Below are 14618 nucleotides of genomic sequence, written 5' to 3'. Positions count from 1 at the left end.
TGGCTGAGCTACAGCTATCCAGCTGTGCGAAAAACATGCTTGATTCATAGAATTTGTTATTCTATTAGGGCTCTGTTCCATGGGACCGCCGCATCAAAGCATGTAATTTAAGTTAATTTTGATGTGCCGGCACCAAGACTTCACCATCACCCCACGCTCTCTTTGGCCTACACCCACACAAGACTTTGAAGAAATTTCATCTGAAAAACAACCTGATATCACAGCCAAAGTTAATTACCCGTGAGCTACTGACTGTTTGTGATTCAAAGAGAATGAAGCCTTGGTAATATTGCTGAGAGGTTGTTTTAGGTGACCACAAAGAAATATGAGAGCGGCCTGTTTGTCTATATATACTTCTGCTGAAACGGGGCATAAGCCACAGGTCCACATGGCAAGAAAATCTCAATGTGACGACTGTCAACTGTCCGGACTGTGGATTTGGACTTGATTGGAGAAACCGTTTTCGGGAAATAGTGTGATTGTAATCTTTTTCTTTTGGGGATATTTAATAAGAACATCACATACAATGGCTTTGCAGGATCTGTGCAATTTGCAGGACATCTTTCAAGAAGGTAAAGCCACAGAACAGTCGTCATTCTTATTTGGAAAAAGGGCAAACTGCAGCTATTTAAGTGATTTTCCCATCAGCAATAGTGCAAGTCTGTTGGATTTCTATATACCAGTGTCAGAGTATTTGGAGGAAGGTCCGATTCAGTTTGGGCAAATCCCCTCCATGCAGAGTTCCAGTGCCTGGTCATCTCCAGACTCTCTGCTGACGTCCTCGTCTCTGCCCACAAGCCTTCCTTTTGCTTCCACTCAGAGCGTGCCTCTGCCCTTCCCCATGTCTCATGGGACCACCACCTTGGCTTTCGTCTTCCAGGGCGGTGTGCTGGCCGCAGCAGACACTCGGTCCAGTTGCTCCGGTCTGGTGGCGTGCCCCGCCGCTCAGAAGATCCTGCCCATCCACAGTCATCTGGTGGGCACCACATCGGGAACGTCGGCCGACTGTGCCCTGTGGAAACGGATTCTGGCTCGAGAACTGCGACTTTACCAGCTCCGCCACGGCCGGCGTTTGTCCACAGGTGGAGCGGCCAAATTGCTCTCACACATGCTTCACCCTTTTAAAGGAACGGAGCTGTGTGTGGCTGCCACACTGTGTGGGTGGGATGGCGGAGAATTGGAAGATGGGTGTCATGGAGGTACAGAGACTGATCAAAGCGATAGCAAAGAAACAACAAAGAGCCAAAAGACTGACCTGGAAATGACCGGAGATGCCTCCAGTGAAAAGGTCTCTCTGTCGAAGACAAAGACTTTGAGCTCTTTATTCACTTTGAAGCGCTCTGTCAGGAAGAGTTTCTCAGGGCCCAGTCTGTTTTATGTATGCAGTGACGGTTCTCGCTTCCAGGGAAGACTGTTCTCTGTCGGTTCAGGATCCCCTTATGCTTACTCCATTTTGGACCAAGGGGTTCAGTGGGGATTGACAGTGGGTGAGGCCACAGCGATAGCTAGAGAAGCCGTCTACCGAGCCACATACAGGGATGCATACTCAGGAAACTGTGTAGACATCTATCATGTCACCTCAAAGGGATGGACTCGAAGGACCAGGGAAGACTTGAAAGAGGAATTTTATAGAGAAAAGGAAAAGCGAACGCATGAAGGCAAGACACGATGTGACGTTGTCAGAGTAAACACATGAAGCAAACAAAAATCTCACGAGGAAAGAAAAGCAAACATCAGCACTGGGTATTTTGGAAAGACTCGATGGCATCTCAAGAGGAGATACTAAATTAATGAACAAAACAGGCAGTTGCATCCTCCGGGCTATTTCCCAAATGATTTGTGCATGAATATCATTCCTTTTCGTAAGCAGCTGATGTTTTGTTTGCACTGATGATAGAAATGTAATCTAAGAGTGCTTCTGGCTGGCATTTTCATGTAGAGGTTAAAATATATTGAATAACTGCATCATTTCAAATTTTAGATAATTACACCATAGTCCTGCATGTGGTTTAAAAACAGAAAGAAGAAAAGAAAGAGGACTCGAATAACTGTAATAACTGCAGGCTCAGGGTCACAATATACTATATTATCATAGACAGAAACATATTTAGTTGTAGCAAGAGGTGACCAGGAATCGAACACCAACTTGTGTCTGCAGTCAAAGTACTTTGGATTTTCTTCAACTCTTCAATAAAGTATCAAATAAATTACATGTGACTGTTCATTTTGTTTGAGCAATGGGGTCATTAATTAAGTATACAGAGCTTAATTCGGTTAAAACTCAGCGGAGACGGGGTTAATGGTAGAAATAGCTGCTCCTTTATAATGTTAAGCTACCTTTTTTGTGAAAATAAAGTGCTATGGGTTTCCAGACAACACTATTACCATGTGGGAGTAGTTTTATTTAATATGGATTACACAATTTGTCAAAATGTTTGAGTGATGCTTTAAGATGTGTTTTTACATGAAGATATGATGAACTAATTCATAAGTATTGTAATATATTATGTACGATGGAGTTTCGTAATGGCTATCCTATCCATATGTGTGCAGCCAGCATGTCTGTGTTATTAACTGTGTAAAATAAATTGCTCGCAGTGATTCGTGACTGCAACATGAGAGGAGATGCGCACTTGTTCCACTGTATGATTGACTGCAGCTATGAGGGGAAAAGGGGGAAGCCTCCCTCACTCCCCAGCCTCATCCATAATTCCCATCTTTGGAAGATCATTAATGGCAGAGTTATTGAGCAACTGGAGGAAAAATAAAAAAAATAGAAATAACAAGTGGGAACAAATTTGGTGGTCCACATCTGAAAGCTTTCAGGGACAGACTCGTATAGAGGGAGATAACAGATTCCTAAATCAAAGTTCTGGGCGTGAAAAAGAGCTCTGAGTTCAAGTTTGAACGAACAGCAGTTCAGTGTTTGCTTGGCCTCTTCAAAGAGTTTTTTCTCAGTTTTGGCAGTTTCCGCTCCTCACACGCATCTCCGTCTCAGTGCAGAACAAATTACTCTGGATTTGTTTTTTGAGGTTGCTTGTTGGCCTTAATAAACCACAACAAACTACTGCGTGCACAAGGGATCTGTGACCTGAGGGTCGTCCCAGTATCGTCCCAACCTCCTTAAAGGCTGTCCTGTTTGTTAGTCATCACACTGAAGTCAAGAATGATCAAGACGACTTTTTACAGTCTGGCTCTGCAGCTGTCTCACTATTTTTAATCAGAGGATATAGCTTTCCTTTCTATTTGACCTAAAAAGAAAAGAAGGAATACAGAAGAAAATAATCAAGAAAGTAGCTATATGCAGGTTTACATAATCACTCTTATTATTTTTTAAGCTTTAGTTCAAATTAAAGAAACGTCTGTCCACAAAGATATTCAATAAGTTTAAATCACTTTCTGGTTTTACACCAATACTGTACAGAATATACTAAAAACAAAGAATATAATAGAATATAATAAGCAGGTGCTCGATAAGTGACACCAAAACAAAATGTAAAATACTGTGAGTCAAGTTATGTTATCAGACTTTAAGAGAATATCCATATCATCTCCTCCTTATTGACATATAAATGGAAAAGGCAATGGCAATATTAGAGGTGGACTCATTAACCTGTTGGCCGATTAATGGCACTTTTTTAATAATCTGCACTGGCCAGAGAAAAGTCCAGACTGATGGCTTGTTCTACATGTTTCCCTGCTCCAAGACTCCAGCCTCCATTGACTTGTTCAGAGCTTAATGAAAAGCTGTTAGTGATCTATTCATTTCAATCAGGTGTATTGGAGAAAAACATGCAAAACATGCAGGTCACTGAGGACCTGGATTGGATAATATGATATATAATAATAATATAATATGTATAAAAAAAACAACAAAAAACTACACAGTGTTCACAAAAAAAGCAATCCACAAGCAAAGGTCAGTACTGAGTATGTCCGCCCCTTCAGGACCAAGGACAGGGGCTTTAATTAGCCAACAATAAAACACACAGACGTGTTTTTAGGGAGGTTTATGACGCTATTGGTTGAAATGTCATATTTTATAGTACCACGGAGAGCAAGCTTTCCTGAGCAGCATGTGGGTGTCAAAACAGGGAAATTGCAGTTACTGAAAATGATATTGTTGCAAAGTGGATATGTTCAATCTGATACTGCAGAGCTTCAGAGGAGCTTCAGAGACTTACTGACTCAGCAAAAGACATTTAAAAACTGCGATAAGTGTATATACACTCCCAAGACCTGGCATATATAAAGTATATAAAGAAAAGAAATTGCACCGGGTTTCATACATGTATGTATGCGTGTGTGTGATTTTGGGGGTACATTATATCCAAGTAGTTGGAGTATATAATTCCAGTGCTAGAATTAAGGGGATTCTGTCTAAACAAGAGGAGGAGGGTCCCCCCTTATGAGACTGGTCCTGCTCAAGGTTTCTTCCTCCTAAAGGGGAGTTTTTCTTGCAACTGTTTGGCTTAAGGCTTTTCTCCCACTTGGGAGTTTTTACCTGCCATTGTTTATGTAATAACTGCTCGAGGGTCATGTTCTGGGTTTCTGGAAAGCGTATAGAGACAACATCTGTTGTATTAGACGCTATACAAATAAAATTTAATTGAATTGAACAAGACATGGAAAAACTTATTCATGCATTCATTTTCAGTAGGTTGGATTATTGCAATGACATCTTTACAGGCCTTAACAAGAAATCTATCAGGCAGCTGCAGCTGATCCAGAACGCTGAACAGAGTCCTTACAAACACCAGGAAACTGGACCATATTACACTGTCATGAAATCACTAACTGGCTTCCAGTGAGTCAAAGGATAGAGTTTAAAATCTTACTGCTGGTCCACAAAGACCTGAATGGTCTTGAACCTATAAATCCATGGTTGATCTGTTAGTTCCTATGAAGCTCCCAGACCCCTGAGGTTCATCTGGATCTGGTTTGTTGTGGTTCCCAAGAACCAGAACCAAGCAACCATGCAGTGTTCAGTTATTCTGCTCCTCACCGGTGGAACAAACTTCCTGTAGACCTGATCTGCTCCAACTGTCAGCTCCTTTAAATCAGGGTTAAAAACATTACTGTTTACTCAAGCGTACTCCTAAATTAAATACTTACCTGCTGTACTCTACTGCCCTTATTTTTAACAATTTATGCTTTTTATTATTTAACCTCTTTTCTTATCATTTTATTTCATTTATTTGGTATTTAAGCATCAAATACTCTGTGAATTAAACTGTGAATGAGATGTGTACCTGCTGTACTCTGCTGCCCTTAGTTTTCAGAAACGTGTGCTTTTTATTATTTTACCTTCTTTTCTCATAATTTTATCTCATTTTATTTGTTATTTACTGTTTATTTGTGTCTTGCTGTTTTTAATGTCGATGTGAAGCACTTTGAATTACCTTGTGTTGAATTGTGCTACATAAATAAACTTGCCTTGCCTTGCCAGTCCATTAGTATCTGTGGACTGAGGCGGTGAATCACTCAGTGGTCACCAGTGCGCCATGCGCCAAACCAAAGTAGGCTTTTAGGGTAAATGCTGGTTTTTGGTGGGGAGTAGAAACTATTGGAGGGAGGGGAGAGATAGATCCACATACTCGGAGGGAGAGAGGGATAGACGGAGGGATAGACAGAGGGATAGAGGAGGCAGAGAGGAGGAGAGACCGGGCTCCGCGGACAGACCTGACGTTGAGCTCGCGTGAAACGCGCTGGATTCATCAGCTCCGTTAAACCGCTGAACTCCCGGCGCAGCAAACACGCGGGTAAGTGTCGGATTTTACCTCAATGTGTAAGTGACTTCTTTAAATCCTTGCCATGTATGTATTACTTTACGCAAACAAGTTTCCAGCCTCCACTTCTCTCTTTTTTTGGGGGGGGGGTTTGATTTCAGGGGGCTCCGAGGCGCCGGCGACGCGGTCCCCCCAACTGCTTCTGACAGCTTTTTATTTGTTCTTTTCTTTTGTTTTTTTTTATTTATTCACGCTGCTCACTAATTGTCATAAATAATAAATCATCTCGCCTGCTTGCGTCCACAAATGCGCGCGAGCTGTTTGAGTGAAATGAGTCGGCTGAGCGAAGAAAACTGTTATTTTTGGTTGAAGGAGTTGCGCGCCAACCTCTGACAGATGGCACGGATAATTCCGAGCTTCCCCATCCTTTTCTCTTCTTTTTCCCCTTTCCCTTCCCATGTGTGTGTGTGTGTGTGTGTGTGTGTGTGTGTGTGTGTGTGCGGGCACGCGCACTCACCTGCCGCGCGCGCGCTGCTCCCCCAGTGACGAGGTCGCTGCGGTGAGAGTGAGAGTAGCCCACAGCAGTATTTTGGGGAGGTTAGGTTCATTATATTAGTTAGTCCAAGTGTGTTTAATCACATTAACATGAATCAAATAGGTCATTTTTTTTCTTTTCTTTCTTTTTTTCTGGTTTGCTATAACTAGACAAGGTCAGGCTCCAGGCTGTTTAGTAGATGCAAGCTCATAATAATAAGTCCAGATGTGTTTATGTGGAACTCAGACCAAAGCCAGGCTGCAGTGTACCATCACGTCCTCCTGTGTTTTGCAGTGTACCATCACAGAAAACATTATGAGGCATTTTCATTGGACAAATAAAGTAAATGACTGAACACTTGCTCAGCACAATGGTATCACTTAAGCTGTCTGAGTGTCAGAGCTTTACAATAATGAAGTGACTGATGTGCTGAGTGCTGCGGGCCTCTCCTTCACCAGTGGGATTTGGTCGGACTTGAGAGATTTTTTTTTTCTCTCTCGTCTGAAGGAGAAAGGACGGGGGGAATGGATGAGAGGTCTGTAGGCATTAAGAGGAATGGCAGAGGCAGGGAAAGCCAGATATGTGCAAATGGAGCAGAATCTCTCCACGTCCTGGCGGTTAAAGCTAGCCACACTAACTGCCCCCCCCCCACCCCCCTCTCTCCACCCCACCCCCATCCCTGCCCCCGTGCTCCCTCTATGCCTCCATCTACCATTTCTTCCCCGTGTAAAAAGCCTGACATGCACAGGCTATTTTTAATAAAAATGAAAAAGCCTTGTTGCAGTGAAGCGACTCAGGGCAGAGTGAAGTGAGACTGAAACAGCGATTTGCAATTTGGAGCTATGTCACCACTCATCACTCCATTCTGAGCCAGCAACAGCAAATCGTCCTCACACTTTCATCCTCCATCCCAGCCTTACGTTACACACACACACACCAACACACACACACGCACGCACGCACGCACACACACACACACACACACACACACACACACACACACACACACATAAACACATCTCATACACACTTGCTCTCTAAAGACTTCAAACAACAGTGAATGACATGTAGCGCGAGCAACGTGGGCTTTGGAGTAAAGCTGGCAGAGAGAAATGTAAGCCCCAATCTCACTCTATGCTAATGCACAATTGCCGGGGAAGAGAAAAGTATTTTAGAAAAGCCACTTGTATTTCATAGGTTTAAGATGCCTGTAAAAAGATGCAGAAGGGGAACACGAAGCATTACATGTGGATGACTTGGTGAATATAATTAAACAAAAAAAAAAGTCAAAGTTTGTGATTTTGTAAAATGCAATGCAGAAAAGGTTATAATTACTTCATGTTACTTAAGATGACATGGTAAGGATCTCTGTTCTCAAGCCTACATGTTTTAAAGCGTCGTGTTCATCAAATCTGGAGATAAAATGAACTTGGTTCCATTCTCATGTCCTTTTCATGTGGACAGTATCAGTTTGAATCAAAAAATGTTAAGGCCCCTTCAAAGGCTGCTGCATTTCCGTCGGCTCACTGTATCTCTCTAAATGAATCAAAGCACATGACCATCTGGACTTTTTATTAAGTCAGAGCAGGCGAGAGGATTTAAGCTTGTTGGTATGCACCACTCCATATCATATGTCCTTTAGCCAAATTATTGATAATCTGTAGGAAAAAGCAGAGGATTCTGGGATTTTTATGAATACTTGTTTAGAATTTTAACACTTAGATATGTTCAAAAGAAAAATGCATTCAAGCAAACTTCACTTAATGCATCTCCAAACCGCGTCCCTGTGAGTGCATGACTCATGTGCTGCCGCTCCGTGCAGATGATAATGGATGTCTCCATGTATGCATAAAGGTGAAAGCAGATGTCAGAAATGGTTCATTCATGGCAGAGAATAGTGAGGCCGAGTGATGGATGCATACGGGACGCAGTTAGAAAAAAAAAACCCGCAATCGCACAATTTCAGTGGCGTTGACTTGCCTACACTTTCCACTGCATCAAGTTTCATAGATGAGTGGTCCGAGATCTGATTCTAATACTGATGAAATGGAGATCATTAAACTTTTGGGAAATGAGGACAAGTCATTGATTATATTATTTATGAGCCTAATTAATCTCTCGAGGGGAATTTCTTTCACTACTGGGCATTGAGGCATGGGGAGAACATCTTTAGGGATGGCATCAATCATCTGCTGTCCAGGCAATTCTGTGTGACAATGAGCAGTAAAGCACCTGAGCTCCACCTCATCTCCAGGCCCCTCAAGGTCTAAATTAATTGAAAATTTAAAAGATCACGTTCATCTCTCAGAGGATGTGATCTCAAACGATATTCACAACAGCAATGAGAAGAATGCAGCTAACGCTCGGCTACAGAAACTCTTCTGTTTTAGGTACTTTCTTATTGTGCCGTTCTGCTTTCTGTGTAGATCTCGCAGCTATTTTTACAGCAGCTGGCAGAGCACTCAGATGAGCAAACAAAGCTGTTCGACAAACAGCAGACACACATTCATGTAGAAATTTCTCTTAGATTATCTTCTTCTCTGTTAGATGATGAGACCCGAGTTTCTTTGCATCTTTACACTTCTATATCTTGAAGCACTTGTTATCCATATTAATGAATGCAGCCGAGATCACACTAATTATGCCTTCTCTTAGGTGATCCTGTGTGGCATGCGCCCTGCAAGGGGATATGAGAAAAAGTAAGCAAGATGAAGACGTGTTCTGAGGAGAAAAGAGGAAAAACAGCGGGGAGGAGCAGCTGTAATAAACCTTGATCAGCTATTCTGCAGTCACTCGCGGAGAGGAACTGGTCAATGAACATTAGCAATGGCCGCACATGTTGTGCTTCTCTTTCTTTTGTTCTGTCAAGGGGAAAGAAGTGGCATTTCAGAGGCCGCTGGCCTTTCGGAAGAAGATGAGGACTTGCAAGTAATATCAAGCAAACCGCAACAAGCCTTACCTCATCTAGAGTCCGTGGACATCTTGTTTGTGGGGATCAGTGGACTAGAAACCCACGTTGAGGATGCAAAGGGTGACATAAAACCTGTGCCAGATGTGGATTTTCAGGAAAATGACAGAAAACCTGACGACTTTGGCTTTCAGAATAATCCAACGACACAAACTGCCACATTTAGGCATCCTGATCCATCTGCTACATCCTTAATTCCTAAAAACAGCCCTGAACTGACTTACAACAAGGAAAGCAGCAGTTTGGAGAAAGGAGAGGTGGAAGGTGTAATTAATGGTCACAGGCTAGTGCCAAGGTCAAAAGAGGCAGACGCTGTCCAGCCGGAGATCTACACGGACAAAGCTGTTGGCGACATTCATCCTGAGAGTACTGGGGATGGCTCCAACTGGGTCACGGAGTCTGAACGCAGTCGGTCAGAGCCACACCTGCTGCGAGTGGAGCGTCACCCTCGCCGCCGCCGGAGCTGGCTCTGGAACCAGTTCTTTGTGATCGAGGAGTACAGAGGGCCTGAGCCTGTGCTCATAGGACGGGTAAGCTATAATCAGAAGCATACAAGTGCATCACCTCCATCTGTCCATCCATCCACCCGTGCTCTGTACCTGCTCACTCCTATCAAGGGTCACAGAGGTCGTGTGGAGCTGTCCCAGCTCTCGTCAGCGATAGGCAGGGGTATATACGCCCTGGACACAGCACCAGTCAATCACAGCTCCACGGATAGACAAGCAGCCACACACGCCATTATCACTCATGACCCCGGCACACATGTTTTTGAACTGTGAGAGGAAGCCAGAGGTCCTAGAGAAAATCCATGCCAACTTCACACAGGATTCAAACTAGGAACCTTCTTGCTGTTACACCACCAAGCCATCATGCTGCCTACACCTGCTTGTATGAATTTAGGTTTTACCTCATTCCCAAGAGCAAAAAGACATATGTATATAAACAGCAAATTTTTGCAGACGAACTAAAACATGCAAATGATAGTTTAATTAGAGCGAACACTCAGTCTTATTCTGTGCTCAATACATAGATTTACATTTTTGTCATTATCCGTGTGCTGGAAGTGCTCACTTAGTTTTATTCCCGTATTTCTCTCTCTGCTTCCCCACTTTGCATTTTCTCAAGTTCCTTCACACCCTTTTTTCTCGGGTTTTCCTGACACACAGAAACAATGTGTGAGCTGCAAATGTACTCGAGGGACACTGAGGACATGTCCAAAGCACTTCTTGTAATGGCCCATTTCATTTCCATTGGTTTTGAAAAGACTAATTTGTTACATTTTTGGAGAAGAAAAAAAACATCTTGCAACCAGAAATGAGGTTTTGTGCAAAGTGCATCTCCCTCAGGTGTGCATGTGAAGAGCACCTGCGTGTTATCACATCCAAAGTAAAGTAAATGCTACAGGCAGTGAGTTATAATAGTCGCTGTCAGAGCATCCAGATACGCACAAGTTGCAGGAAAGCGGTGTTTGGAGGCTGCAGAGAAAATAAAGTACATGTTGATGAATGCCAACCATCATCCATCATCAGTGCGGCACGGCGGCTCCGAGCAGCTACAAGCCAAGATAAAACAATCTAATGAAGAAATATTGTTCTGACTACACTTTAGAGACAAACACTGTAAAACAAATAATCTATCACATAATGCTATTTTAATATTGCACTTAGATTTAGTCATGATTGGATGTACTTGATTCAGTAACTTTTGAACTCTGACTCTCTTTGATTAAAAAAAAGTACACAACATTGAACAAAAAGGCAGTTTAATTAACATATAAAAAAGCAACTTTGATTTATTATCTACTAGCTTTTTATTGTTATTCTCTCAGTCGTTTATATTTTGACAAAATAAAGGGCGGTATCTGTGCTGCACAGGCGCCCTGCCCAGGGCGTACCCTACCTCTCACTCGGTGACAGCTGGAATAGGCTCCTGCCCTGAACAGGACTGGAGCGGGTTTGGGAAATGAATGAGTACAGGGCAGTATTTTACACCGGAACATGTCACGAGCAGCGTCACATGCAGGGCCGCTGTTTACACCGCGTTAGCACTGCTCAGTTGGCATGGTTTCACTGCTGCGGATGTGATTCAGGAGACTATTACTGCTGTCATGTTGAGATGTTCTTTTGTGCCACTGACTGTAAAGACTGAAAATAGACCCTCTTGATGGACTTATCCTGTTTTCCCCTGGTTTAATGGTTTCTCCTGACATTAAAGCAATGTCACTATTACATTTCTTGAATTCACACACTTGAAGACTTTTTTTTTACTGGACTCTCTCAGTTTTGTGTGGAGTAATTAGGACACATCCCTGAGTTTATACGTCAAACACAAATGCTGTATTTCGATCCGTGGTAATCCACCAGCTTAGGTTTGTTTGGTCTTTTAATCAGACCTTCTCATCTTCTTCTGCAACTGCACCAAACTGTGTGTTTGAAACAGCAGTTGTTTATCATAATAAGGCAACTGCTAGTATTTGTGCAATTATAATGAATAGAAATAGTCCCAAATCCCAAAATTTGAACAACGTCTTTGCTTTGTGAATGACCTCTAATATCTTGTATAGAATCAGCTCAGTGTTCAACTAAGTGAGTCATTGCATGGAGTTAAAATGGGATGTTGCACATTGTTTCACAAAATCATACGTCAGGTATGATATTAAGTTATTTTAACCAGTTGATACCGATGTGTGTTTGTGTTTAATATCAATTTAATCAACTAATAGCCCCTTAAGAAATCAGTTTGCAGCCTTATTTCAGATGTAGAATAGACAACACATAAAGTATGAACGCAGTCATATGATGTGAGAGGTGCAGCTGAAGCAGAAGTATCTGACAGAGTATCACATAGAGAAACTAGGTGTTTGCTCCAAAACATTTTTTCTCTCAACCATTAGCAAGATTTATTCCTCCTGATCAATTCCCTGGTGTATGTTTCTAAATGAATCGCATAATTAATTAGTTTAATTGTAAGTATCACTGTTTGGGTCCTCCCTTATGACCAAACATGGGCACATCTGGCTCCAAAAGCACTAAGTTGACATCGGCTGACTGGAATTCACAGGTACCGATACGCATGCATGAAGTTACACGGGCTAAATCCATCCACTAATATGAGGTCTATGACTACAGCTCGTGTTTCACTTCTATGTTACGGTGTCATGTGCAGGCTCACCTATCGCACTCGTTCACCACACTTTAACAAGTACAGCCCCAGCAGTGCATGTGGTGGCAAAGCAGCCACAGAGACATTTCCTCTTGTGACATTTCCCAGTGAGTGGAGTTGTGACTAAGACCGAAATTCAAATACCATTTTATTCCATCTCATTTCACCAATTTGCCACCTGGACTGTGTTTTCTTCCAGGACAGAAATGCAGATATGTGCTATTATGAAACGAGAACAAGATGCCCAAACTATTTATTTCTTTTGTTTAAAATGTGCTATCACTTTTTCAGGGAAGCAGCGTGACTATAATTTCAGTGTTTTGTGCAGCAGTGGCCCCACTTGTTGTGTGCTTGAGTTTTTCCCAGCTGCCACAACAACAGCCTTCGTCTGGCGTCGGTGCTGCGACGTGATAAGTAACTGAGATGATTGAGCCCACGGCACACCTGAACGTTCAGTCTCAGGGGGTTAGACTTGTGCCGTTTCCCGTTCGGCTCTCCCCACTAATGTAGCTGCTGGCAGATACAGCGTACTAAGAGTAGGATTATAGCAGCCGTAGCGCTACCAGGGAACGCTGCCAGCCACTTTGTAGATAGCAGTATACTTTATAGTGACAGTCTAGATTGGATTCTTACCGGTGCAGTATACACCTCATAAATGTTTAATCTCCCTCTCTAGTTGTTATTGATACAGTCAGGGAGGGGCGTTGAAGCAATCAGTGGTCACACGAGGCTGCTCGTTCTTTTTGCGAGCACATCTTCAGTGTTGATATTCGCATAGTTAAGTACCGCTGTGTGGTGTTGCGCGACGTTTCATCTCAGAGCAAGCTCACGTTGTTGAGGTGTAAGGTGTAAAAACCCGGCAGCATCTGAGGGGAGCTATCAGCAGTTCAAATCAGAGGAAACATGAGCTTCACAGCCACAGAAAGCAGTGTGAGGCAGATGTAAACTCGGAGGTGGGTGAACTGCATGAGTGAGAGGTGGGGGGAAATTGAGATTGCAGAGAAGGAGTGAAAGAGACAAACAGATTGGAAGAGACACTTTCTTCTCTTACTCACTTTGTTTTGTATGGGCTGGATAAACTTCTTCCCCACCGTGAATGTTTTTCCCATGGTGCCTGGAGCACAGCGGGACGACTCCAGCAATTAGACAGGGAGGAGAGAAGGTCTCGATAGAAATTGATGGGGGTGAGGAGTGGTGGGGGGTTGATGAAGGCACAGGCTCCAACAAAGCTGTTTCTTGCGGGGAAGGAGGGATCAAGATCGGTGGTAGTTTCAAGGATGAAAGGAGGGAGAGTGTAGGATGAAAAAAAAAGATCTTTATCCAGCAGTTTGTGGGATCACAAGTTTATTAAACTGCAGAACCTAGAAGCTCCAGAACATACTGTAAACGCCACGGCCCCAGCATGCTTGCTGTGCAGAGTTACGCCACCGTAAACATACAGCATGTTGCCAAAATCTTTGACGTAGGGCCGAATGCGTCGTTATTTTAAGAAGACATCTGTGGTTGGCACACTCGTGGTGCGGCTAATCGCGCTCTCGTCAGTGCGGGCGATCATATTAGTACAGTGCTTTTTTGCAAAAACAATTTTCGTGCCAGAAAATGAATCCGCCTTGAGATGATAAAAAAACAACAACATTTGAAACAGTCCTTCAGCTTTGAAAACAACGGTGCAGCTGCATTTTCAAGTGAAGGCTTGTGTTCGGGGTGTCTGAGGTCCACAGCAGAGGTTGTGAGTGAGGCTCGTGGATTATGAACATGTGCAGATTTGCCTGAAGGATCGGAACATGTGAGAGTTCCTGGTCAGAAAGCTCAGGGTGGTGAAGCCTGAGTAATCCCTTTCACTCTCTATTTCTGTGTATTTGGCCTTTTACCTATTTTGTGTGCACTAATATCCTTTCTGCCATTAAACACCAAACCCAGACTCTGCACCAGGGAGCAATGGAAGATCGGGAGGGGGAGGAGAGGGGGGGGTTGAGAAATGTAACCAGATGGGCAATCTGTGTATCCAAGGTAACTCAATGAAAAGACGAGAGAGACAAGAGAGGAGGAAAGAGGTGGTTTAAAAGGTGGAAGCAAAGTCAGGCAGATGGATGTACAAGAAGGGGAAGGAAGGGGCAGATGGGTAGAAGAGACGGAAAGATTTACAGATGGATGCGGCCTGCGTTAGCAGGATGCATCTGTGAATATACATCCATGACATTTGCAGGGCCAGTGTCTGCACTGA

At 43.2% G+C, this 14618-nt stretch overlaps 2 protein-coding genes across 4 annotated transcripts in view; both read left to right on the top strand.

The window, feature by feature from the left end:
* Nucleotides 1-733: 733 nt before the first annotated feature.
* LOC133458763 (proteasome subunit beta type-11-like) lies at nt 734-1696 on the top strand. Its single transcript, XM_061738966.1, has one exon. The coding sequence runs from the start codon at nt 734-736 to the stop codon at nt 1694-1696; it is 963 nt and encodes a 320-aa protein (XP_061594950.1).
* A 3898-nt stretch (nt 1697-5594) lies between these two features.
* LOC133458241 (cadherin-24) overlaps nt 5595-14618 on the top strand; it is a 23988-nt gene continuing 14964 nt past the window's right edge. For 2 of the 3 annotated variants that reach the window (XM_061737927.1, XM_061737924.1), the window contains exons 1-2: nt 5595-5762; nt 8920-9762. In XM_061737927.1, coding sequence (XP_061593911.1) covers nt 9091-9762 — 672 coding nt within the window. In that variant the 5' untranslated portion in view covers nt 5595-5762; nt 8920-9090. Of the gene's footprint in view, nt 5789-8919; nt 9763-14618 lie in introns of all 3 variants that reach the window. The other variant, XM_061737925.1, reaches the window with a different exon arrangement.

Source organism: Cololabis saira, chromosome 13, assembly GCF_033807715.1.
Source record: "Cololabis saira isolate AMF1-May2022 chromosome 13, fColSai1.1, whole genome shotgun sequence".
Lineage (NCBI taxonomy): Eukaryota > Metazoa > Chordata > Actinopteri > Beloniformes > Belonidae > Cololabis > Cololabis saira.
Note: the sequence above shows the minus strand (reverse complement) of the source record. Positions and strands in the feature narration are given on the sequence as shown.

Coding starts and splice junctions, on each gene's coding strand:
- LOC133458763 (XM_061738966.1), top strand. CDS start 734: ATGCAGAGTTCCAGTGCCTGGTCATCTCCAGACTCTCTGCTGACGTCC.